At 39.2% G+C, this 25,225-nt stretch overlaps 1 protein-coding gene across 1 annotated transcript in view; it reads left to right on the top strand.

Annotated features, from left to right (window-relative positions):
- TUBGCP3 (tubulin gamma complex associated protein 3) overlaps nucleotides 1-25,003 on the top strand; it is a 53,996-nt gene extending 28,993 nt beyond the window's left edge. Inside the window, exons 9-22 of the mRNA XM_054083488.1 lie at nucleotides 1,338-1,406; nucleotides 3,349-3,481; nucleotides 4,787-4,953; nucleotides 7,365-7,475; nucleotides 8,555-8,663; nucleotides 14,384-14,573; nucleotides 16,211-16,346; nucleotides 17,132-17,200; nucleotides 18,338-18,473; nucleotides 21,084-21,172; nucleotides 21,300-21,431; nucleotides 21,805-21,945; nucleotides 22,514-22,630; nucleotides 23,862-25,003. Coding sequence (XP_053939463.1) covers nucleotides 1,338-1,406; nucleotides 3,349-3,481; nucleotides 4,787-4,953; nucleotides 7,365-7,475; nucleotides 8,555-8,663; nucleotides 14,384-14,573; nucleotides 16,211-16,346; nucleotides 17,132-17,200; nucleotides 18,338-18,473; nucleotides 21,084-21,172; nucleotides 21,300-21,431; nucleotides 21,805-21,945; nucleotides 22,514-22,630; nucleotides 23,862-24,020 — 1,758 coding nt within the window. The 3' untranslated portion in view covers nucleotides 24,021-25,003. The remainder of the gene's footprint in view (nucleotides 1-1,337; nucleotides 1,407-3,348; nucleotides 3,482-4,786; nucleotides 4,954-7,364; nucleotides 7,476-8,554; nucleotides 8,664-14,383; nucleotides 14,574-16,210; nucleotides 16,347-17,131; nucleotides 17,201-18,337; nucleotides 18,474-21,083; nucleotides 21,173-21,299; nucleotides 21,432-21,804; nucleotides 21,946-22,513; nucleotides 22,631-23,861) is intronic.
- The last annotated feature ends 222 nt before the right edge of the window (nucleotides 25,004-25,225 follow it).

Below are 25,225 nucleotides of genomic sequence, written 5' to 3'. Positions count from 1 at the left end.
CCTTATGAAGGATACAATGGCAAGATTAATGATATTTTTTTCCCCCTAGGCTGCTTAGCCTCTTAGCAGGAAAGAAGATTTATTTTCTCCTTATGCTTGTAGTAATGATTTTTCCCTTGTACATACTCTAGTGAATTAATATTTTATTTTAAGGTCCTGAGTTCTTTTTTTGTGACGTTTTCCTTATTTCTTCCAAGTTACTTTGACTATGATGACTTTAAAAGGAGTCAAGGGGAAAGACCTGGGGAATTTGCTATTTTAAGAAAGTCCATTAAAATAGATATCAAAATCATTAGCTGAGAACTGGTTAAGAAATAATTTTCTGAGGAATTTTTGTGTTTGTATGGAAATATTTTTCAAAAAAACCCAAACAAATTTAAAAAAACAAACTCGAAGTGCTGAAGTCCAAAATTTTCAACTTAAGTCATATTTTTAATTCTGTTTTAGAAAATATATTGCAGGATTTTTTTTTAGTCTGCATGTTAGCTTGGAAACATTGGGAAAAAACAAAGAAGACCCCAGGACCCCAAACAATGGAAAACTATCCATTACTAAACAAGTATTTTTTCAGGAATTCTTTTTAAAATCTACCTTTATTTATTTTTAAACAACCCAAGGAGCTGTGCTTAGAATTACTTTACAAAGAGGAATCTTTCCTTTACTTCAGGCCTGTTAATTTCTGCATCTTTTTACAGATATCTTGGGATATACTTAGTGCTATTCATTTCTTCCATGTCAAATGAAGAATTGTATACGACTGTCGATTGACAAAAGGCCAGAAATTTAGTGTACTTCTACGACAAATCCAGCAGCCTTTACTGTGCATATTCTTTTATGAGCATTTTGTTTTCTTGTTCATGTCTCTACTGTAAATATAGTGCTGGTTGCCTAACTTCTGTGCTCTGTTATTAGAGGCCTTCCTGAAACTGAAATTCTGACTTTACTGCATACTTCATTTTACATGATTATTAAAGAAATTTTTTTTCTGGGTCATGTTATGATTTGCACATCCCTGTAGTAATTATTAAATGTCTTTATTGAGATGATATATCTGAGGGAGATCTACACTTGTCATAGTTCAATTAAACAGCAAGAAACAAAGTTACTTGACAACATATCTGTATTCTTGGAAAAGATATGTACATCTCTTAGGGAAACACTTGTATATTGGCCAGTTTTCTGGGGATTGACTTTTATGTTGAAACTTGTAGGTTGATTCATTTTAGGAAATTTCTAAGTACCCTCACGGCGTGGTGATAGGATAAGAGTTATTCTAGATTGAACCTGGAAGACTGTTCCTGATTTTATTTTTGCTTTTTCTCCTTTTTCTCTTCCAGAGTTTTTGTGCAGCCTTACATCAGGAACTTAATGAATACTACCGGCTTCTCTCTGTTTTACATTCTCAGGTAAGTTACGTGGTTCTTATTTAACTTTCTTATTTTGTTTTATGCTACCTGACTATCTCCTAGAAGTTATACCTAGGTATTACTTTAGAAAGGAAAGGGTCTACAGTGGTTTGTATTGAGAGTGGGCACAGCTCTACCTTATAAATTTTTTAGTCTTTGGATGTATGCAGCAATTAATATTTTTCTCTTAGAAAATTTGCTATTTGATAGGTTGCATAAGCAAGGGATGTAGTGTGTATTTCTAAGCTTCTGTGGTTTTTTTTATCATTTTTGTCTATTTCATCTTGTGTGAGATCTTTATCATTCAAATCCTGAACAGCATGGCACATCTTTAAAGGGAGAAAAAAAATCCTTCTCTATTTCATGGTTCGACAGCTAGAAACAAGAGTTTCAACTTTTTGTTCTGCCTGAGGCAGTTAATGCATTTTCCTTGTCTCTTCTGTTGTATTGAGAGAGTAAGATGTTTCAATATTTTATATTTTTCATTGATGTATAGATCACCTCAGTGCTGATAATCTTGCTGCTTATCTGCAGATATTTAGAGGTGCGTGCACCTAGATGCTGCCTCTAAAATAAAAATTAGATTCTTTTTTCAGCTGAGGTTTTCGTATGGGACTTTCAAGAAATTCATTATTTGTAGTCAAGAAAAATTTATTCTGAGAATTGACCTAAAGTTAAATTAAAACACTCTTTAAAATTCCAATTTCTTAAGGAAATCTGTGGTTTAAGTCATAGACTTCTGTAAGCTTTTTCTAAGCATCTATTCCTTTTGACTCATTTGCAGTTCTTTAATATTCCTGACTTTTGGAATACCTATCATACATATTTTTTGGCTTCTACCCTGTTACTCTTTTGTAATAATTTCCTGCTCTGTCCAAAACACTTTTGCTCTCTTGGTTTGCTGGAGCTTTGATTTATTCTAACTTCTAAAACTTCTTGACCATGAAAGTATGTATAACTTCTTTGAAATGCAGCTTTTCCCTTTCCCACTCCACTAAACCTTTCAAAAGAAATGACTCTGGTAGGAGAAACATTTAAGGGGAAAGTGAAAGGAAAGTTCTGCTATTGCTTATTTTCAAACTGTATTTGCCTTTGTGCTGGGCTGACCCTGGCCAGCAGCCAGACACCCACCCAGCCTCTTGCTCACCCCTGTCACCTGAGGAATGGGGGAAAAATAAAAGGAAGTCAAACAGAGAAGTCATTCAAGTTAGCGACAATTTAATAGGGAAAGCAAAAGCTGTGCGTGCAAGCAAAGCTATGCAAGGAATTAATTCCCTACTTCCATCAGCAGGCAATTGTCCAGACACTTCTCAGACACTTCTCAGAAAGCAGATATTTGGCTTTCCTTTTCCATGATGTTAGACGATTTGCAGTAGAAACATTCTGACAGATCTTTCTTATCATAGCTTTCATTTTTTTTTATAAGAGTAGCAGTTCCTTAATCATGCTATATACCCAACTTAAGTTCTGATTGCTTGTGGAGGAAGACATAGAACAGAATTTGTTCCAAGATGAACTAAAATAATGTGGCTGTGCAGCAATAGAAACGTTATCTCCTACATCCTTCCATTTCTTTAAATATTTGTCTTTGCTCTGTTCTGACCATCTATTTGTCCAGTATTTGCTGTCTTTCTGCTCTTTTCCCTTGCCCTTCTCTCCTTTTGTGACTGTTACCTTGCTTTCTTTAAACCTTTTTTGTCCTTTTTGCTGTCTGCCCTATTAAACTACTGCTTTTCTCTGTCCTTTCACCTGCACTTGATTCTGTGTTTCCATGTGAGTGGCTCTGGGTTTTGGGTTTCGAACCAATGATTTAATGCAAGAATGTATAATGCTGAGTGTTTCAAGTGCACTAGTAAAAACCTAACTCCAGAACAAAAACCATTCTGCTTCATTTTTGCCATTTTTATTCCTTGATCTGTCTTTCTGTTTCTGATTTGATCAGTTGCAACTTGAAGATGATCAGGGCGTGAATTTGGGACTTGAGAGCAGTTTAACGCTTCGACGTCTTCTAGTCTGGACATATGATCCTAAAATAAGGTTAAAGACACTTGCAGCACTTGTTGATCACTGTCAAGGTCTGTTTGACATTAATTTAAGTTTTCTGGAGAATTTATGTAACTTTGAGTGGTTGTGCATGCTGAAAGTGGTTCTTATTAACATTACTGTTATGTTTCACTAACTTTGAGTAGCTATTTCATAGGATTCTCTGTCTCTTAGTGTAAGCCAAAATGTGACACATTGTAGTGCTTTTCTGATAAACTTACACTTATTGGATTTTTTTTTTTAAACCTGAGAAATTCTTCCAATTTTAAGCACGTGGTTTTCAACTGTGAAATTTTAGTTACCTTTCAGATAGTGTTACGCTATGGAAAAACCGCCGCTGGTACAATATGAAGTGGTTGGCTCAGTCTCTTCACTGTGTATGAATATTACTGTTCCTCTCTCTGTGATGACATATGGGAGTGATTTGCAGCTTGTCTGCAGATTCATGTGAAACAATGAAACTACAGATCTGCAACTAGTGTGTGGCTGTTTTGGCAGTCCACAAGAAACAGCTGAGGAGTGATGTCAGAGTTAGCCAAAACTTTGGCCAGTAACCAATGTATGTTCCTCCTTGAAGGGGTACTTGAGCTTTGCTATCTTTGAAAAATAGTGGAGATTGTGGCCCTTTGGAATGAATATCTTGAACAAGAATATCTGTTTTACATTGATTATTGGAGTTGGTAACAATTTTGAAAAAAAGTGGGCTTTATTTTTCAGATATTAATGAAAAAAATTAATGTTACAACCTGTGCTGCAAGGAACTTTTAAGCTGTGCAGCGTAACAACAAGTCAAATACAAGATCATCTTTTTTTGGGGTGAAGGGCAGTTTCTTTTCAATGGCAAGGAGACAGGGAGATATTGCTTAAAGGAGCTATGGAGGGAACTTTAAAAACGAAGTAGGAAAGGTGTTTGTGTGTATGTATGCACGCAAAACATCTGAGAGTGTCAAGTATGAGAGAGAAGGAAAACACATACTAAGGCTCCTTTAATATTCTACTGATGGGGGTAGTGGGGAAGAAAAGTATTACACTATCTTTAATATGTGATCTGATGCCTTTGAATTTGCACTCCTCAGATATACCATAGAGGAGACAGAATACAGTGTCAGAGAGCTGTGCTTAATACTTCAGTGAGATTAATGATTCATCCCTTAAAACATCATCACTTAAAATTCTCTGTCAACATGAAAAAATGTGCTTTTGCTGCGCTTGAGAATTGCTGTTCTGCAAGCAGAGAGTGACATATGACTACTTAAAATCAATGGCTGATGAATTTAAGTGTGGTATATATTTTTTTCCTTCATATGTTTCTTTCCCTCTCCCCTATGATCTTACAGGGAGAAAAGGGGGTGAACTTGCCTCAGCAGTTCATGCCTATACTAAAACAGGAGATCCTTACATGAGATCTCTGGTTCAGCACATTCTTGGCCTAGTATCCCATCCTGTACTTAATTTCCTTTATCGCTGGATTTATGATGGAGAGCTGGAGGATACATACCATGAGGTAAAGCATGTGCTGCAATAAATATTTTCTGTGTTTGCTTTGTGGGAGTAAAATCTGTGGGAAGCTTGAAGAAGAATTTGAAAAGTGGACAGCGATGGGATTGTATAACATATGAATAGGTAATATATACAGTAACAAAATGAAATGTGACTCTTCATGGATTCGGTTAGTGTGATACCTGGAGGTTGTATTTAATGCAGCATGTTGTTTTCAATGAATCATATCCTGGGTCTGTTCAATAGAGGCAGAATGGTGGACTTGACAAATAGATGCTTGCTTCTGAAGAGAGACAGTTCTCTCTTTTCCTGCTTAATATAACAATAGTAATGTATACAGAGTTTTGTAACTGTTTAGAATACAAGCCTGGTATTTGAAATAAAGTTCAGAATATTCTACTCTGAGTACTGTTGGGGTTTTGACCCCAGCCAGAAACTAGGAACATGCAGCCACTTTCTCACTCTTCTGTTTTCCCCCACGATGGGATGGGAAGGAGAACTTAAGAACAAAGGAAGACTCGAGTTCAGATAAAGACACATTAATAGGAGAACAAAGGAAGACAGAATAAGGATAAAAATAATAATAGTATATACAAACCAAGTGATGCACAATGAGTTAGTCACTGCCTGATGGCTGATACCCATCCCAACCTGGAGCAGTGAACCCTGGCCCCAAACAACTTGCCATTTATATGTTGAGCATGATGTTATACAGTATGGCATATCTCTTTGGCCAACTTGGGTCAGCTGCCCGGCTGTGCTCCCTCCTGGCTTCTTGTGCCCCTGCTTACTAGCAGAGCGTAGGAACCTGGAAGAGTCCTTGATTTCTTAGCAACAAGTGAAAACATCAGTGTATTATCAGCATTCTGCTTGTGCTGACTTGGAAACACAGTAGCTGCTGGGAAGAAAATTGACTCTAACTCTATCCTGGCTGAACATAAGCATTACCTGGCAACAACCAAAACATGATGTCTTATCAACATTAATTCTCATACTAAATCCAAAACATAGCAGCTACTGGGGAGACAATTAACTTTCTCCTAGCTAAAACCAGGACAGTTATCTGCTGTTACTCTCAGTTTCATAAATAAGTTTGGTTTGTCAGATTGGGTAGAAGAGGTTTATGGTTCCACTGCTCCTCTAGAAACTGCACAGAGTTATTTGTTCTGACTTGTGCAACAGCAGTTTGTAGTAACTGTTATTTTTCTTCTTGAATGCTTGTATGCCTTTTTGAGGTCTCCCAACTTTTTCCTGTCTCCAATCAGTACAGTCTTGTTAAAGTGACTTTTTTTGTTGTTTCAAGAAGCCACGTAGTCATTTTAAAAAATGAATTGAGCACTTCTGAGACACATCTGAATAACTTGAGTTTGAAATATGCTGTCTGAATTCTGAAACTACCCATCTGGGTCAAAATTAAACTGAGTACAAATATCACCCACAGTGGATCTATAATGATCTTAAAGATTGAGACTTGTGGGAAATGTCTATGAATCTTTATGACTACAAGTGTAAAATAGACTTGACTTTTTTCCAGGTACTCCTCAGATGTGAGGTGTTGTCTTTTCTGGATTTTATATAATTAACTAGCTTTCAACTCTTTGTTTAAAAATTTACATGTACACTGTAAGCGTCTTCATAATTGTTGGATATGGTATACTGAAAACTATAATTTTCGTACCATAGACACAGTTTTTGAACAAAGACAATGGGGCATTCTTTGTGGAAATGGTATTTAGAGGCAGTGAAAAAAGTTCTTGTCCAAAAAAATGGACAAGATCTTGTTTAACAAGATGAGGACAGAATCCGTCCACAGCCATTTTAATAAAATTAATCAAATAGTTAATTTCATGCAGATTAAAGTATTCTCTTGGATTGGAGCTGAGTTGCCTTAGCATTTCATCACCAATTCAGTTGCAGAATACTTAGGTTTGTTTTGTTTGGGTTTTTTTTCATTTTTTTTCAGCAGTTCTGCACTGTTAAAATAGAAGGAAATCTAAAGGAGCTTGAGTGAAAATAGCGGCAAAATAAAAGCATGTTATACATATATTCTCAACTTTTATCTCCTACCCTAACTATATAACTAATGCCTAGAAAATGCTGCACACCTATATTTCATAGAGGGTATTTTACAGATAGTACCCTTTACCCTGAGGTAATCAGGATTTCATAACGTACAGAGGAGATTGAATTATGCAAGCTGTTACTTAACTTCCTATCGGTCAATGTACAATTAACATATCCATTGCATCCATACATGCAGGAAAATTCTGCATGTATGAATAACATGTTGGTGTGCTTTTGCTTTTTAGTTAGAGTAAATGAGAATGTTTTTACCATTTTCTGAATGTGGAAATGAAACTCTAGGGGAGAGAGTTACATTCATCTTTTGTTTTTCATATTTATTTCCATCTGCAGTTTTTTGTAGCTTCGGATCCTACAGTTAAAACTGATCGGTTGTGGCATGACAAATACACTTTGAGGAAATCAATGATCCCTTCTTTTATGACAATGGAACAATCAAAAAAGGTATGAAATTGAAAGTTACTCTGCTAATGATTTGTTTGCCCTAAGCTACTACTTAGACTTTCATTAAGAAAATAGAGAACAAATTTAAAAATGAATAATGCGCTTAAGAATTTTAGAATTCTTTTCTGGGGAAGGCTCTAAGACTGTTTCTCTTTTCCATTCTCAATCTGAAGAAGTTTGTTTAAGGAGATCTCAAGGAGGGGAAAAAAGGTTTTTGTTTAAAACCTTTTTGTGTTAGCATTGAAGTTCGCCTCTGCCTGGAGGAGAAGGACCTGGGGGTGTTGATTGACAGCCACCTGAACACGAGCCAGCAGTGTGCCCAGGTGGCCAAAAAGGCCAATGGCATCTTGGCTTGTATAAGAAACGGTGTGACCAGCAGAACCAGGGAGGTTATTCTGCCTCTGTATTCGACACTGGTGACGCTGCACCTCAAATGCTGTGTTCAGTTCTGGGCCCTTAGATACAAGAAGGATGTTGGGGCTCTGGAGTGTGTCCAGAGAAGAGCAATGAAGCTGATGAAGGGGCTGGAGAACAAGTCTTACAAGGAGCAGCTGTGGGAACTGGGGTTGTTTAGCCTTGAGAAGAGGAGGCTGAGGGGAGGCCTGATCACTGTCTACAACTACCTGAAAGGAGATTGTAGAGAGCAGTGTGCTGGCCTCTTCTCCCAAGTGATAGGGGACAGGAGAAGGGGGAATGTCCTCAAGCTGCGCCAGGGGAGCTTCAGACTGGACATCAGAAAAAAAACTTTCACTGAAAGGGTCATGGGGCACTGGCAGAGGCTGCCCAGGGAGGTGATTGAGTCACCATCCCTGGAGGTATTTATAAGACGGGTAGATGGGGGTGCTCAGGGACATGGTTTAGTGATTGATAGGAATGGTTGGATTCGATGATCCTGGAAGTCTTTTCCAAGCTAGTGATTCTATGATTGCTGTGGTTGGAATTGTGAAGGTAAGAGCACAGAAAGATGACAAAATATGCCGTTGTCCTGGTGAGTGGCTGTTTTGTTTGGTGGGTTTTTTTCTTGATGTGCAAATCACTTAAAAAAAAGAAGAAAAATCTTTTTTTTTTTTCCCCCTCAGGTCCTCCTAATAGGAAAATCCATAAACTTCTTGCATCAAGTTTGTCATGATCAAACTCCATCCACAAAAGTGATTGCTGTGGCAAAATCTGCTGAGTCTTCAAGAGATGGTAGAGTATCAGTCGACTTCTTCCCTTTGAACTGAGTTCTGAACAATGTGGTTTAGCCTGTAAACTGATGTTTTGGATAGTGGGTACAAAAGTCCAGTTTGCTCTAAAATACAGATATTTTAGTGGGTACTAGCATTTGACAAAAGATTTATGAAGATCCATATGTGTAATTTTGTTTTCTTAATTTGATAAGTTTGCTGGATGGTTGTTAATGTACTGGATTTCTGAATGAAAACGGGTCTGCCTTCAGCAGAGTTGAAAGGGCTGGGTGGGGGCAGGGACAGAGATTCTTGAGTACTACAGTAAATATTTAGTACTTGTGACTTCTCAAATAGACATCGTACAATTTCATAATACTAAATTAATTTGGTGATGAAAAATAGTAAATAATCTTTTAGTTGTAAATAAAAGAATGAGCAGTAGAAACACTAGGACAGGAACTTATCTGTAAGTGCACTTTACCACTGTAATATGTCTGAGGAAAATTAAATATGTATAAGGTGAATAGAATTCTTTTTGAAGATAACTTAAAATCTGGGTTACCAGCTGTTGAGTGTTAAACCAAAATACAACTATTGGAATTCCTTCAGGTTTGTGTATGTACCACATAGAGCAGGGTCAGAGACTGAAATGACGTAAACGCACCATTGCTATGACCAGCACAAGGACTGATAGGAGAGTCATGGTTGTAGGAGACTCTCTATTGAAGGGGACACAGGGTCTGATATGTTGAGCAGACCCCATTCACGGGGAAGTCTCTTGCCTCCCAGGAGCCTGGGTAAGGGATGTAACCACGAAACTTCCCAGCCTGGTGAGGCTATTACCCATTACTGCTGCTCTGTGTGGGAGGTGATGAAGCAGCTGTAAGAAGCCCAAGGGAGATAAAAATTGATTTTAAGGCCTTGGGCCGGCTACTGAGGGAATTGGGCCCAGGTAATTTTTTTCTTCCCTCCTCCCAATATCAGGTGGTGACATGGAACAGCTCAGACGGGTCCAGTCTATAAATACATGGCTCCTTGACTGGTGTCACAACAATAACTTTGGGTTTTTTGGTAACGGGCTGGCCTACGTGGCACCAGGGTTACAGGCTTCAGATGGGAGCCACCTTTCTCAGAGGGGGAGGAGGATCTTTGCCTGGGAACTTTGTGGGGCTTGTAGATAGGGCTTTAAACTGGATACGAAGCGGGAGAGGGTTAACACGGAGCTAGCACTTAACAAAGGGTGTCAGGGGTCAGGTGTTAGGGAGCAGACTTCTCCAAAACACCTTGTAGGCAAAAGAAGGTCCACTGGGAAGGTGATGCAGCCGGCAGCCCAGCTGAAGTGCCTTTACACTAATGCATGAAGCTTAGGTAACAAGCAGGAGGAGCTGGAAGCTACTGTGCTACTTGAAAGCTGTGATCTGGTTGCCATCATGGAAACATGGTGGGACGAGCCTCATGACTGGAATGTGGCTATTGATGGCTACAGGCTGTTCAAGAGAGACAAACTGGGAAGGAGGGATGGCGGCATTGGGGCTATTTGTAGAGGCATGTTGGCATTGGACCAGGGGGAACCGGTATAAACTGGAGAGGGGCAGATTTAGACTGGACATTAGGAAGAATTTCTTCACTATGAGAGTGGTGAGACACTGGAACAGGTTGCCCAGGGAAAGTTGTGGATGCCCTATCCTTGGAGGTGTTCAAGGCCATGTTGGATGGTGCCTTGGGCAGCCTGATCTAGTGGGATGTCCCTGCCCGTGGCAGGGGGATTGGAATTAGATGATCTTTAAGGTCCCTTCCAACCCAAACTATACTATGATACTACTATGATAGGTTATTCCTTTCTGTTTAGGAAAGATTTCATTTTTAATGAGAACTTACATATTATTTGTGGTTATTCTTTGGTGGCATATTCTTTGCAATAAAATAACCATTTTTATGATGAAAGTTAGCCAATATTAAACATCTAAACCAAGGAGGCTTCATTTGCCAAGACTAAGCAAGGAAGATAATGGAGTATGTAGGATACTGCTACATCTGAGATAAAGGACAACTTGCTTTCTTCTGGTGAAGGTGATATTTTGCTACTATAACTTTTTTATAACTCGTTTTATGTACTAAAGAGAGTCTAATTGTTAAGATTTAGATCACTGGGGTAATTTCTCTAATGCTATTTCATACATAGTTTCTAAAAGTGTAATGATACCCTACTGCTAGTATATTCAGCTTTTGCCAAGAGAAGAATTACCTAAACATTTGATTTCTGTCAAGTTCTTTACTTAGTTTTCTATGAACATCCTTCTTTGCACTTTCTGACATTTTGTACTTTATCTTTTTTGTTATTCCTGTACTCAAATATGGCTTTTTTTATGTTTAACTTTGAACCCTGGTTTTGTGGAATTGTCTTATTTTCCCCCCCTTCAGATTAACCTGGGATTAGCTTGGATCATAGTATGGACTTTTAGCATGAGTACCTTCATGAAAGATATTCTGGTAATGAAATCCAGTTCATGTCTGCAAGAATATTTTGACCAATAATGTGATTTTTGTACCATGTGAAGTGCTTGCCTTGTCAAAGATGCTCTTAAAGTCCAGGGAGGGGTCTGAGTTAAGTGAATAAGGGCTGTAGATGCATTTGAAACTTCATCTTGCCAGCTACTCCTGAAAAGGCAAAACTAATCTTTGGCAAAACCATTCTTTGGCTACCATGGTTTCACCACTTCACGTGGTGTTTATGGCCATGCTTTTCCAATAAGTTTTTAATTTGCACTTGTTTCTCTGTCCTTGATTGAATGGAAGATCTACACAAATATGGGTTCGTTATCATGTAGGGGATGAGAGCTTCAAAGCAAAGTACACTATCTTAAGTGCTGAGAACACCAGTTTCAGACAGAAATGCATGTTATCCACTATATCTGCAGTGTGCTAAAGGCATGCTGCGCTTGTGGTCTGGAGCCTGCATACCTCGTAGTATTGCACTGCCTTAATTCTGCACAAAACTGCATTTGTATTTAAGGCATTTTACCCATTCAGTCCAGAAAGAACATTCTCTGTCAGTAATGTTGGAAATGCATCCTATCATCCTTGTTTGCCATCTGACAATATCCTGAGAGTCCCTTCAGATAATTTCTTCTAATGAGACAATGGAAAGCTAGGATGCCAGCCTAAATTTTGGATGCTTTTTCTCATTTTAAGTCTGCTTTATGCATTTGATTGTGTTTTTTCTTTCTTTAATTTGCTTTGGAACCTTAACTCTTTTGTTTCTTCCATTTCCTTTTGATGCTGAGTGATCATGATGTCAAAACCGATTTGAACATGTATTAGATCAGGAAGTCAGAGATGAGCAGTGTAGAAGTTGATCATCTTCCCTGACAGGGAATTGTAGCGGGTACTTGGGGAAGAATGACAGTATAAAAGACAGAAAATGATCCCAGCTCCAAAGTCTAGCTGTCCACAGTTTGCCAACTTATGAACTGGGAATTACATGAGACTACTACATTCAGTAGCAACTCATGGACCTGTCTGTGAGTTGTTCTTGCTTGACTCTTTCTTGAGCCCTTTCTGACTTTTTACAGTGCTGCAAGATAATATTGTACAGCTTTAAAAACTTGTGCTCAGGCCTCTTGTTTGACAATTTTATGTAAGAAAGCTTTTTAGTAGTTTTGCCTGTCAGTCGAGGATGGAGCATTGCTTGTGCTGGTGTGAGTGTATGCAGAGATGGTACATTACAGCAACATGTATAAACTGCAATTTTCTAGTCTCGGAAGTGAAGGGCTGTGGCAAGGTCACTTCCCTCAAGGCAAGAGGGGCAGTCCTAAATAGCGAAGAAAGGTTGAGGGTTTTTTTCTGCCTGGAATAACAGGAAGTTGAGACTGGTCCATGTGTTCTCAGCCATAAGTACTGCCTTACACATGCTTGCCCCTACTTGAGTGGAGGCCAGCATGTGCAACTTGGCAGGCTTGTGTTAGGCAAACTAGGCAATTGCCTGCTCCCTGTTGGCTTTGTCTGTGCCCTGAGGCAGTCCTAGGCCTAACGCCTGTGTCCAGTAGCTGGAGGTATTGGCTCATAACTTTTTGGGTTTGTTTGTTCCCTTTGCTTTGCCTGTTAGGCCCACAGCATCTTGTGGAAAGGCATTTCCACAATAACCTTGTGTGTTCTATGTGTAAAACTCCTCTTCTAGCTTTTTACCCCTTCTGGAAGTTCTTTCTTCTTCCTCTAGAGCCAGCAGTGAAACCATATGGTGGATTGCATGGTTGGTACTACCATGCCTGTAAGCAGCCTTGCTTGAACCCATCCTTTGAAGATATTAATTAAGGGGGCAGGATCTGCTGACAGGGAAAGACTTAATGGAAGTCAGAATTGATAAAAAATTCTGACTGCCTTCTACCCGTAAGATACATACATTTGCAGGAATGGATGTTTTTCTTTCTTTCCTAGCAGTGGGAACACTGCTGTGTGCTTCCTTACCTCAGCAATGCAAGAATTGTGCTGTCAGATTATATCAGATCTCTGCTTTGCCCAGAGTGAGTGGAGAACTTGGTCAACTGTCTTTCCTGGTTTGCTATCAGTGACTGGAAACTGCACTTTGAGGTTTCCTTACTATAAGCTGCATTTATTCTCACATCTAAGCTTCATGTGTTACTTGACTAAGAAGTATTCTTCTTAGATTTTGAGCACAGCAGTTTATCTCCGACATCTCTGTGCATTTGGTGTCCTATGGAGAGCTTCATAGGTTACTGAATGAGAGTTTGGAAACCTCAGGGAATGTAATTGAAGCAAGCATTGTGAAGTTTTCCTCACTAAAGTGTGCCTTCTTTATTAGAACCTTCCTTTGTTTTTCAAGTTTTAATTTAAAAGTATTTTATTAATTGAGGCTGAATGTCATCTGAGCAATGTCAATCTTGGTTTTAATTTTTCCTGTCTGCAGGACAGGTTGAAACTGAGGTAGTGAGCTGTCTTAGCTGATTTGGTACCTAGTTCTTAGTTTTTTACCTAGTTGTGTAATTAAGAAGTATTGAAAGAGGGGAGTATATCCTTTGATGCTGAGAAAGGTCTGAATGTTACCATACTTGGCAGTCTGGTATTTGGAGTTTTGCTCTATGTTGCTTGAAGAAGCCACATTTCTACCCACCCCATAATAGCCTTATTGCAGTCTCTTTCTTAGTAAGCTTATAGTTGTATAAAAGAATGAAATACGTTTCCTGCTAAAGGGTGGTGTCCTACTTTCTGCGCTCAAGTTGCCCTGTATAAAAGGTAGAGAAAAAAACGTCAGGTTGCTGGCTGTTCCCCAGATAATGCAGGCATATTCCCTCCTCTCTCATTATGTGTGGAAATTTTTTTTCTGTTGAGTGATCTCACTGATTCTTCAATTTCTGTCCCCTAATCCTTAGAAGTGACTTCTCATTTAGACCCCCCCAACAAAGATTACCCCTAGCTCTTGAGCTTTTACATCTCCTTCAAACTATTTGATTCTGTAAATTCCAATATTTCATTAAGCTAAAAAAGTGACTTTCTATATAAAAGTCGTGAAATAATATGAACTCTTATCGGAAAGTACAAGCTGGGCACAGATTAAAAATAATATTGAAGTATGATCTGCTTTTGCTTTGAGTCTGTCAATATATAATATTGTGGATCATAATAAATAGCAGTTTCTCTGCTTGTATGTTTTAATTTCAAAGCTTGTTTGCCTTGGTTTGGGGAAAAATGCTAATTTAATTTTAACCTTTTTTTCTTTTTTAGCTGCTGATTTGTTCACAGATCTGGAAAATGCATTTCAAGAGAAAATTGATGCAGCTTATTTTGAGACCAGCAAATACCTGCTGGATGTTCTTAATAAGAAGTACAACTTACTGGAGCACATGCAGGCCATGAGGCGCTACTTACTACTTGGTCAAGGAGACTTTATCAGGCATTTAATGGACCTGCTCAAGTAAGAGAGTTAGGAATGGTAATTACATTGAATTCTGTCATTTGCAAATGGGCATGATGAGCACAGAAACTGTACTGCTTTTGGAAGAGGACCCTTTAAGTGTCTTATTACTCAAAGTTTAATTTAACAACTTTTAAATTATATATGAGGTTTAATTTCTTTGATCCTGAGGCTTAAACTTTGTTTTTCCTTTTTAGGAAGTATATAGTAGTAGAGTATATCTATATTTCCTATAGATAGGAAGTATATAGAGTACCATTTTACAAAGTTGCACTGATGCAGATATCTTTATGCTGACCTTGTGACAGCCTCGAGGATGGTAGCAGTTCTTCTGCTCTTGTCAGCAACTTTAAGCAGAAAACTTTTGTTGCTCTTGATGCCACTAGTTAATATTGCTGTCAAGTTAGGCTTCTATGTTTTGGAGTTGTTTGGTTCAGAACATTGTGTCGAAACCCCTCAGTGCATTGTTCAAAATTTAATTGATGCCTCATCAGCTTCTGTTTAAGCACTCAAGTGCATGCCCTAGTATCAGTTTCAGATCTTAATTTGTATTTGCAAGCTTACTGCTTTTACATACTAATGAAACTTGATCTACCTAGAATGTATTTTAGAAAGCTTTCCTTTGGTCTAGAAGGCAGACTATTTAATAGAGCTTTCATTAACTCATTTGTAAATCAAAATCAACATCATCTGGTGACAATATCACAGAATGGGCTTGGAAGGGACTGCTAGAGATCATCTAGTCCAGTCAGCCTGCTGAAGCAGGTTCACCTGTAGCAGGTTGCACAGGAATGTGTCCAGGTGGGTTTTGAATATTTCCAGAGAAGGAGATTCCCCAGCCTCCCTGGGCAGCCTGTTCCAGTGTTCCATCACCCTCACAGTAAATAAGTTTTTCCTCATGTTAAGGTGGAATTTCCTGCCTTGCAGTTTGTGCATTGCTTCTTGTCCTGTCACTGGGCACTGTTGAGAAAAGTCTGGCCACAGCCTCTTGACATGTGCCCCTTCAATATTTATAAGCATTGATTTGTATGTAGCCATGCTTTTTTAAGTGAAAATGAGTGTAAAGCAGAATAAGGTTGGTTTGTGGAGTCAGTATTACATTTGAGGCAGTAATATTGAGGGGCCTTCCAATACTCATTTAGTGGGGAGAGAAGTAGTGTGAGGTGCTTGTTGCTTGCACGTTGCAAGTCTTTGTGAAGTTCAGGTTGCGTAGAGGGGGTTGGTTTGTGTGCTTCTGCCAGCACTTCTAGGGCTGTGAGATGGCTTATAAGTCTCTCAAAACTCAAATGAAGTTACTGGTTTGATGTGTTCATGATGTAATCTGCCTCATTTTAGATATGAATGCAACTCAAATTACAGGATAGTTATGCTAGTAATCCTGGCAATTTCAAATTACTGGCATTAAGTGAAGATAAAGTTTCTCTACTTGCAGATGCTCAGGTGTATAGCTGTGCATGAATAGACAGTTTGAAATATTTTGCTCTTTGATTTCCTTCATGTTTAAGACTGAAAGAGTAACACGAGAGGCTTTGAAAGTCTGTCAGAGAAGTGTTTCACTGTCTGCTGCAATTACTACCAAATTGCTGCTGCAGAGTATCCCTGTAATATGCCTTGACTGTTTGTTTCATAACCACCAGGCCAGAGCTTGCACGACCAGCTACAACCTTATATCAGCATAATCTGACTGGGATCCTTGAAACAGCAGTGAGGGCAACTAATGCCCAGTTTGATAATCCTGAGATTCTCAAACGACTGGATGTTCGGCTTCTGGAGGTCTGTTATATCATGTTTACTCTGACATAAAACATACCCTTTTTTTGTCTCGGTGTGTATACATGCAGACATCTATATGAAACAAAATTTTCATATGAGTATATAGTAAATACATTTTTCTTCCCCCTTTCCACTGAAATTGACTTTGAATTATGTAAACCTCATTCAGTAAGTCTTTTCCTAGGTCCTGCCTGTTGTCTGTATTGAAGGTTTACAGCCATTTCATTGACAATATGAAGTTGACTATTTGGAATCTAACAGTAATTGCTGCTGGCGCTGATTCGAGGTTCTGCAAGCAGCTCCTACTGCTGTTGCTCATACAACAATCTGAGGGTGGTCTGTTTGTCACCAGTAATTAGAAACAGTGAAGCAATGAAAGTGCATTTCATGAGACAGACCTCTGCTAAGAAGTTTGAGTTAACAGAAAAGCTCCACTCTCAGAGGTGAAACTTAACTGATATACTGTAGCATCTGAAATAAACCCATACCTTAGGCTGAATCCTGCCTGAGAAGGTTTTCTTTTCCTTCATTTCCTTTACTAACTGCAATGGAAAAACATTAATCTTACAAATGTCAGCATTTGGATGAGATGAATCCCACTTACGTGTTAAACTTTGATTCAGTTTTGCTTAGTGTACTACATTCAACAAGGAACTCTTGTTTGTCATTGACGTGGATGCTTGTTTTTTCATAGGCTGTGGAAAATGAAAGAGTAAGCAAGAGCTGGTCTTCAGCACTAGTATGCTCTGATTATACACTGAAAGTAGCCTACCTTTTTAATGCAGGTCTCTCCTGGGGACACTGGATGGGATGTCTTCAGCTTAGACTATCATGTTGATGGGCCAATAGCAACGGTAATGTCCTATACTGCTGATGTGAAGGTGTCTCAGATAAGTGTTTTTAATTCGAAGTGATCTTTTTTTTGTTTTGTAAGATCAGAGAGACTTTTTTTTTTGGCATTGTAGCATGTACCCATTGTATAAACAGTTGAGCCAAACTCTAAATTCTTATAAATTCTTATAAATTCTTATAAATTCTTATAAATTCTTATAAATTCTTATAAATTCTGAAAAGCTATGTTTAAAACAATCATTACTGAAAATCAGTAATTCATTTGTTCTATATGAGATTTTAGCTTGAGTGCTCCTCTTCCATTATTACTCATCTACCTGCTGATTTGGGATAGTTTGCAAGGAACTGAAGAATGTACTTGGGGAGAATCTGTTTGTACTGTCTAAATGAAATTTGATAGGTAGTGTTAGAACTACTGAGAAGATATCTGAATGTATTTAGCCTTGGTCATTGGTCAGAATGTATTTAGCCTCTATAAGGAACTTGTAAAGAACTTTTGTTTTAAACAGGACATGAAAATCTAAGTCTGAGCAGCAGAAGGAGTTTTCGCGTATGTGCGTAGTTTGAAAAAGGTGAACTGTTTAGGCTTTGTGTTCAGTCTTTCTTACACTTCCTGCAGTGCCCTGTGCCTTCTTCAATGTTAGGTAATTGAGTTCAGCCCTTGAGGGTCTTTCCGAAATCTCTGGAGTTTCCAGGGATTTTGTTTTGACAATATTAACCAGTAAATCGTATGGGTCACATAAGATGGACTGTGAAGAGGTTCTTGGTACTTCAGGACACATGGTACATTGCTAAATTTCAAAGAATCGTCTAATTGTTTGGTTGGAAAAGACGTTTGAGGTCATTGAGCCCAGCCATACCTGTCTGCTACTAAACCGTATCCCTGAGCACCTTGTCTGTCCACCTTTTAAACACCACCAGGGATGTTGATTCAGCCACCTCCCTAGGCAGCCTCTTCCGGTGCCTGATAACCCCAACCCTTTTGGTGAAGAAATTTTTCCTGATACCTAATCTGACTGAACCTCCCCTGGTGCAACTTGAGGCCATTTCCTCTCATCCTATGGCTTCTTACTTGGGAGAAGAGACCAACACCCACCTCACTACGATGAATTTGTATTGATATTTTGTTTGTTTTGTAGGTATTTACACGTGAGTGCATGAGCCATTATCTGAGAGTATTTAATTTCCTTTGGAGAGCAAAGCGAATGGAATATATTCTTACTGACATATGGAAAGGGCACATGTGCAATGCAAAGCTTCTGAAAAATATGCCAGGTGAGAGGGGCCCAAATGAATGACGTGATTGTAAACTGGTAGAAGTCTGACTGTCTTATTTAGAACTGTATTAAGAGGAGGAACAGGGAAAGTCTGTTGGGACAGAGAATTTTGTATTTTGTTGTTCTTTTTGACTGTCTGTTTAATGCTGGATTATGAGAAAGATAAAATAACATTGTAAATGGAAGTTTCCTGTTTTATTTAATCCTTGGTTATGAGCTTTTGTAGCGGTGAACAAACGAAATGTCCCATGTCTCTGGAAGGAGACTGTTACTCTTCCATCCCCTTTAATTCATCTTCATTGATGCCCTCCTATCTGTACCCTTTGTCTCCCTCTTTCTGTGCTGAAGGTAGTAAGTCTCACACAGGCACACTTCTGGATTTACTGGTTTTATCTTCACTTATTCCCTGTGCTTTTGTTTAAGAGAGAACAGAACAGGCTGAGATAAGAGAAACAGGTGTTTGAGAAGAAACAGGAAAGCTATTGAGTGTAGTGGCTGTTGTATATGTTTAATGGACTCGGATTTTATGGTCCTGCTTCTCAGCTGAGAATATAGTTGTATTTGTGAGCCTCTGTACTAGCTTTATCTTGACTTCTTTAACCTATCTTCATTTCTTCTGGTAAAAATAGCTACTGAGGGTTACACCTCCTTGTGCCATAGTAATATTTTACAAAGATATATTTATGTTTTCATAGTTACAAACTGTTCAGTGAGTGAAAATGGACACTTTGGCCTGAGAAGGTCGCTGGGAAACGAGCTCCTTTAAGGTCTACTCCGGTACACAAGGTTGATCTGTGGAACTGTATGGGATGACTAGATTTCCTTTCTGTTTCTGTGAGATAGGATTTATTTTACTGTCATTTCCGTGTCCCAAATAAGTGCTTGTTTGATTCAAAAGCAATGGTCCAATGCATTCTTGCTTTCTGTTCCCTTTGAGATTGGGGGGCAGTTAACAGATTTTATTCTCACCACCTGAGGATCTTCAGGCTGGAGCCTTCTCCCATTGCTAGGGTTTTGTTCTTTTGTTTTCAGAAGGAAGTTTTGCTTTTCCTCCCCTCCAGCCCACCTTCAGGAGGCCTTTTTTATGCTTTGCTATGGAGCAATCCTCTTTAATAGCTCTTCTGCTTGTTACCTTTAGGCTTGGCTGTGTTTCAGCTGACACAGACATTTAAAATGCTGTCCAAGCTCTTATAGCTATCATTGACAGAAAGAGCAGAGTGTTATAGTTCTCAGTTCGTGCCTCTGACAAAGAAGAATGTTTACAAAGACCTATTTGGCCTTCTATCTGGAGGATAAGGAGTCAGTCTGGCTCACTGACATGTCTAAGCTGGAAGCTGCAGGTAGAGATTTTACTGAAATATATGAACAGCACACCCCAGTGCTGATTATGAAGAAATAGTAGAACTTGCTTTTGTTTTCTCTCTCTCCCTCCAAAACAGTACCTTGCTCTTCCAGTCACAGAGCACCAAATGGAAAACAGTAACTGCTAGGAGGGAGCTGCAGGTTCTTTTGTTTTTCAGCCACAAGGAAGTATCATTTACTTTCAAGGATAGTTTTATTCACAATTACCAAAAAGTCTAAACAGCCAGGGGGTTTCGTGCTTTAAAGACATCCTTGTAGACAGTAGCGTCAAGCTCACTCTTTTCCTGTCAGTAAGTGAAAGACGAAAGACCAATGCATCTAAATCACCAGCGTTGAGCAATTTCTTTTGTTTAGTCAAGGCTGGAGGCTTTTTCATTGCTCCTGTTTAAAGTCGGTGCAACAGTAATGTGTTAGGGATAGTGTTCCTGCAAAGGTATAGGAAATGAAGAAGAGTAGTTTTTTTTAGTCTCTTTCAGACCATTGGATGGTTCTGCAGCATCCTAAGATAAGAAAATGCAGAATTCCTTTTGTAGTAGTCTCATAGCTTGTCTGCAGAAGGAAATTATTTTGGCAGCTTTTTAGATGTTCAGACACAGGAAGTAATTTGTTTGATTCCAGAAGGCTGAGTGTCTTCATTCCAGAGAAATTTGGCAGTTCATGGTAATCTTGATAATAACCTTCTGCAACAGAGGTATCTTCTCTTACAGGTGAGCAGCTGAGGCCATTAGTGACTCACCTGTGGGTCTCTATGGTGGATCAGAGAATCAAACCTGGACCACACGAGCCTCAAATTCTCTACCTCTGTCACAACCACCCTCTGTTTTGGTCTTACTGTAATAAAGTAATGCAAAAATATGCTATCTGTGGTTTGAAGCTAATGGTAAGAGATGTGAGAGGCCCCAGAAGCAACTGCAAATCTGTGGCCTCTGATTTTCAACCAAAAGAATGCATGAGATGTTGACTGTATTTTGATCTCTTGGGACAAAGAGGGTCTTTTTCACTTGTGATACTTGGCAAGTTTCCAGCACTGTCTTAGCACACAGTTGATGTCATCCTTGGCTTGCATTTTCTAGGAGTTAATTGTGCAGTGTTCTCTGCTCATCTGTTGCCATGCAGTATTGCAGATTAGTGGCCGTTTTATGAAGTATTCAGTTTGGTAGGAAAATGTTTACCAAGCTGGTTCGATGGCTTTGCCTATCGTTGCAGTCTTTAACATGCCATCTTTTTGGATTTTTTTTATTAACAGAGCTTTCGGGGGTGCTGCATCAGTGTCACGTACTGGCATCAGAAATGGTCCATTTCATACATCAAATGCAGTATTATATTACATTTGAGGTACATTCTATCTATTCAATTAGTTGCTTAAAAATGTAGTACTTCTAATACTCTATGTATTGTGTGTCTTAAATTTCAAAGAGCTTGTCATCTAACAAATCAACCCAATCCTGAATCATTGCTCCAGGTGCTTGAATGTTCGTGGGATGAACTCTGGAACAAGGTTCAACAAGCACAGGACTTGGATCACATCATTGCAGCTCATGAAGTTTTCCTAGACACAATCATAGCTCGATGCTTGCTGGATAGCGATTCCAGGGTAAGTCATCTCCTTTGCATTAAATTGTAGCTTTGTAATGTTGGTTTATGCATTAGGAGTCACCTTCTCTTACATTGTAGGAACAAGGAGAAAAGTCATTTTTCTTTGTCTGATATAAGACCTTATTGTCCTTTATACGTGCTCCTCAGACACAGAGGCAGATGCTGATTGTAAAACTTGTTATAATGTGAGCCAGTTGGTTTTGGTCCTAAGGAGCTGTGTGATCGTGCAGCAGCTGACTTGGGGCTTTACAAAACAGTTTCTCCAGCTGTATGTAAAAAAAAAAAAAATCTAATCTACTCAAGTTCTGAAGACTACTACTAACTTAAAACTCATGCTGTACAACTGTTTGATTGTTTTAACTTACTCACAGGTGCTTCTCAACCAGCTTCGAGCTGTTTTTGATCAGATCATTGAACTTCAGAATACCCAAGATGCTATGTACAGAGCTGCTTTGGAGGAGCTGCAGCTGAGGTTGCAGTTTGAAGAGAGGAAGAAGCAGCGTGAGCTCGAGGTACAGTGAGGATGTTGCTAGGACATGAAATTTAATTGAGGCAGATATACTTGTCTTTCGATAGATGGAGGATTTTTGGTATCTTGTAGAGGTACAGCAAAAACAAAGAATGTAGTTGGGACAAATGTAAGTCATTAGCTCGTGAATTCAAATGAAACTGCTGAATGGTGTTTTTTTTATTTCCGTTTTGTCACAAACCTCTAGGTGAATAGATTCTGCCGCAGACTTAGGAGGTTGAGATATTTAGGTCTAGTTTATATGAAGAAAATTGAAAAGGCTTTTATATTCTGAAATCTTTTGCAAAAAACACCATAGCTCCGTGCCTGCCTCCCTACTGTCAGTTTGTGGGACATGCAGTGCTGGCATGAGAGTTGCCTGCTTTGCTCGCCTCGGATTACTTTCATGTGCTGTACAGTTACAAATGGAACTGATAGTTTCAATACTAGAGGCTCCATGTTTGTCTTTTTGTGGCAATGATTGGCATATATATAAACATATACATGGTGGCCCAATTAGCAACTTTCATCATGTGATGCTTGACCTCTTTAATCATTTGGTCTCTTTGTAGGGCAAGTGGGGTGTAACTGCATCAGAAGAGGAAGAAGAGAAGAAGAGGATTAAAGAATTTCAAGACTCAATACCCAAAATGTGCTCACAGCTGCGAATACTCACTCACTTTTACCAGGTGCCCCTTAGATTATGTTTTGGGTTTTTTTGTATGGATGCTGAGCTTTGATATGTAGAAATTAATTTCAGATATAGTGTAGGTGTAACATCTATATTTGTGTGTGCGGTTTGTAGATCTAGTTCTTCATTCTTTGCTCCTGTACTTAGAAGCCTTTACTTACTACTCCTCAGTAGACTGCAGGTTTTGTGATCATGTATGTTCACTTGACAAAGGCGAATAAATGGGAGGAGTTTGCTCCTGGGCCCAAATATTGCAAATTATCCCTCCCAGAGAAAAATGGAGCCAAATCCTTTAAGAAGCATAGGCTGTGAAATAGATTGTAGTTTTTGGGCTCTACAAGATGACTCCAAGTTGGCAGTGTAGCTTTTGCCTGCTTGGACCGTATTCCTGCTGATCTCTACTGTGGGTTTTCTATGTAAGACTTCCCTGGCCAGCCTCAATCATCTTTGGAAGTAATGAGGTGCCCTAGTTATAGGCATGTCCACATAGTATTTAGTGGAGATCAGGAATGAGCTCTTCAAGTGAGTCTTCCCATCCACCCAAAGTCCTCTGCTTTCCCGCATGTGGTGGGACTCCCATAGTCCCATGAATAGAGCTGAATGGGAAGATGTGCTCTAGAAGCGTAAGTCCCACATTCAAAGTGCTCCAAATCTGTAGAGTCTGGTCACTGAGTCAGCAGCACCGACTGCCCTATTTAGCTGGTGTTCTGGCTGTTGCTTGCTGCTATAGGTGAGGCTGACACCAAACTTGTGTTTCTGAAGTGAGTAGTGATCTAATGCTGGCCTGGCCTGCATTGTGTGTACAGCACGGAAACAAGGAGAGGTCTCCAGTTGCCGTGGGCTGGGTCTTGCCTTGGTGTCCTGGCTATGGCAGGGCTGCTGTGGAAGGGCAGGGCAGTGAAGGAGGGACAGCTCCCCTGGGAGCCTTTGGACAGATGCAGAGTGCCAGCAGGGCACGGTGGGGGCCATTTTAAAAGAGTGACCTGTCTGCACTGCAGACTCTGAAGTGCGTGGCAGACGTATGAAGATAAAATGAAGCTCTGGGTTTTTGCACAAAGAATGAATTCAGGGTAACTCGTTTGCTAGCAATTGGGTATAAACACTTGTGCTTGCCCTTTACTGTATTTCTTCTGTGTCTTTGCCAGGCCTGAGCACCACCTGGCATCCCTGTGCAAAATACACTACTGATGTTTTCTTAGCTGTCTCTTGGGTTTTTCTTTCTCTTTCAGGGAATTGTCCAGCAGTTCTTGGTCCTGCTGACAACCAGTTCTGATGAAAGCCTTCGGTTTCTTAGCTTTAGATTGGACTTCAATGAACACTATAAAGCAAGAGAGCCAAGGCTTCGTGTGTCATTGGGCAGTAGAGGCAGACGAAGCTCACACATGTGAAACAACTGCTAAGGACTGCACCTCGGTATCCGAAGGATGTTGAACCTCTTGTTGGACGAGGCAATCAGTGTTGATGTAATACAGCCCAACTGTGTGTGATCGGTGTCTATCATTTCTGCAGGCAACATGTTTTCAGTCATGTGATTGTGTGACACTGTAGCAGAAAGCAAAAACAGTAGGGTTTTTTTACACTGACATTTCTAGAATTACCAGACTAAATGGTCTGATCGAGCCTCTTCCAGTCCACTTCTTAAATCATCCTTTTAAACAAATGCAAATTTTATTTGAAGCTTTCTGAGCTCTCTCCACTGTAACTTATATCTGTGTCAAATCACATCTTTTGTTTATAGAAAGCACTGTTTCCTTTTTTAACAAGAAAAATAAGAAGGTTATTTTTTCTATATATACTTGTTCTATTTGAAGAGAGTTTTTGTTAAAGCCAACAGGTTAGGATCCAGACCTCATGTCCTTGTCAAGAAACTGTACAGCATTTCATTATGCTGATTTTCAGTGTTGTGGTGTGTTTGACCGTATGAGAAACTTTGTATCAGAAGACATAGACTTATATTTAATTTTTTGTTGTTTTCAGAGTTAACAAACTGCAAAAAAAAATTAGTAGGGAAATTCTATGGTTACTGTACAGAAGAAAACTAGAGAAGCCAGAGGAGTGTATCTATTGCATATAAGATCTAAAAAAATGAAGTTAAAGCCTCAGTACTGTGAAGGGAAAGTTCTGGTTAAGACAGAATTTGACAAAATAATCTGTATTCAAAATGAGATGTGCAGGGATGAAGTGATTTGGTTGATGTTGGCTTCATTCTCTTCCCTTCGCTGTTTTTTCATTGTAAATATTTATATATTGGTGTCCAGATGTTGGGGAGAGGGGGACTCTTCTTTTGCAGAGTTGTCAATATATCAGGTCATTTATTATGTTCCACAAGTGCAAGCTTAGAAAAATAAAAACACAGTTATCTTTCAGACAAGTGGTTTCCTTTTTGTGATTGAAAGATTAGGATTTTTCCGCAAGGGAAGAAAGCAGAAGCATCCAGTTAGGAGCAAATTGATTTACAGATCCTTAGCGTTTACAGGGTTTTGGTGCTAGACTGCCTGTGTTTAGACTTGTGAGCAATTCACTAAGTAAGAGTTACCCTCAGATCAGCCAGGTCTGTGGCCTTCTTTGCCTTTTGCCCTTTCTCCACTTGAGC

Source organism: Cuculus canorus, chromosome 1, assembly GCF_017976375.1.
Source record: "Cuculus canorus isolate bCucCan1 chromosome 1, bCucCan1.pri, whole genome shotgun sequence".
Classification (NCBI taxonomy): Eukaryota; Metazoa; Chordata; class Aves; order Cuculiformes; family Cuculidae; genus Cuculus; species Cuculus canorus.
The sequence above is the reverse complement of the archived record's forward strand: the minus strand, read 5'-3'. Positions and strand labels throughout refer to the sequence as shown.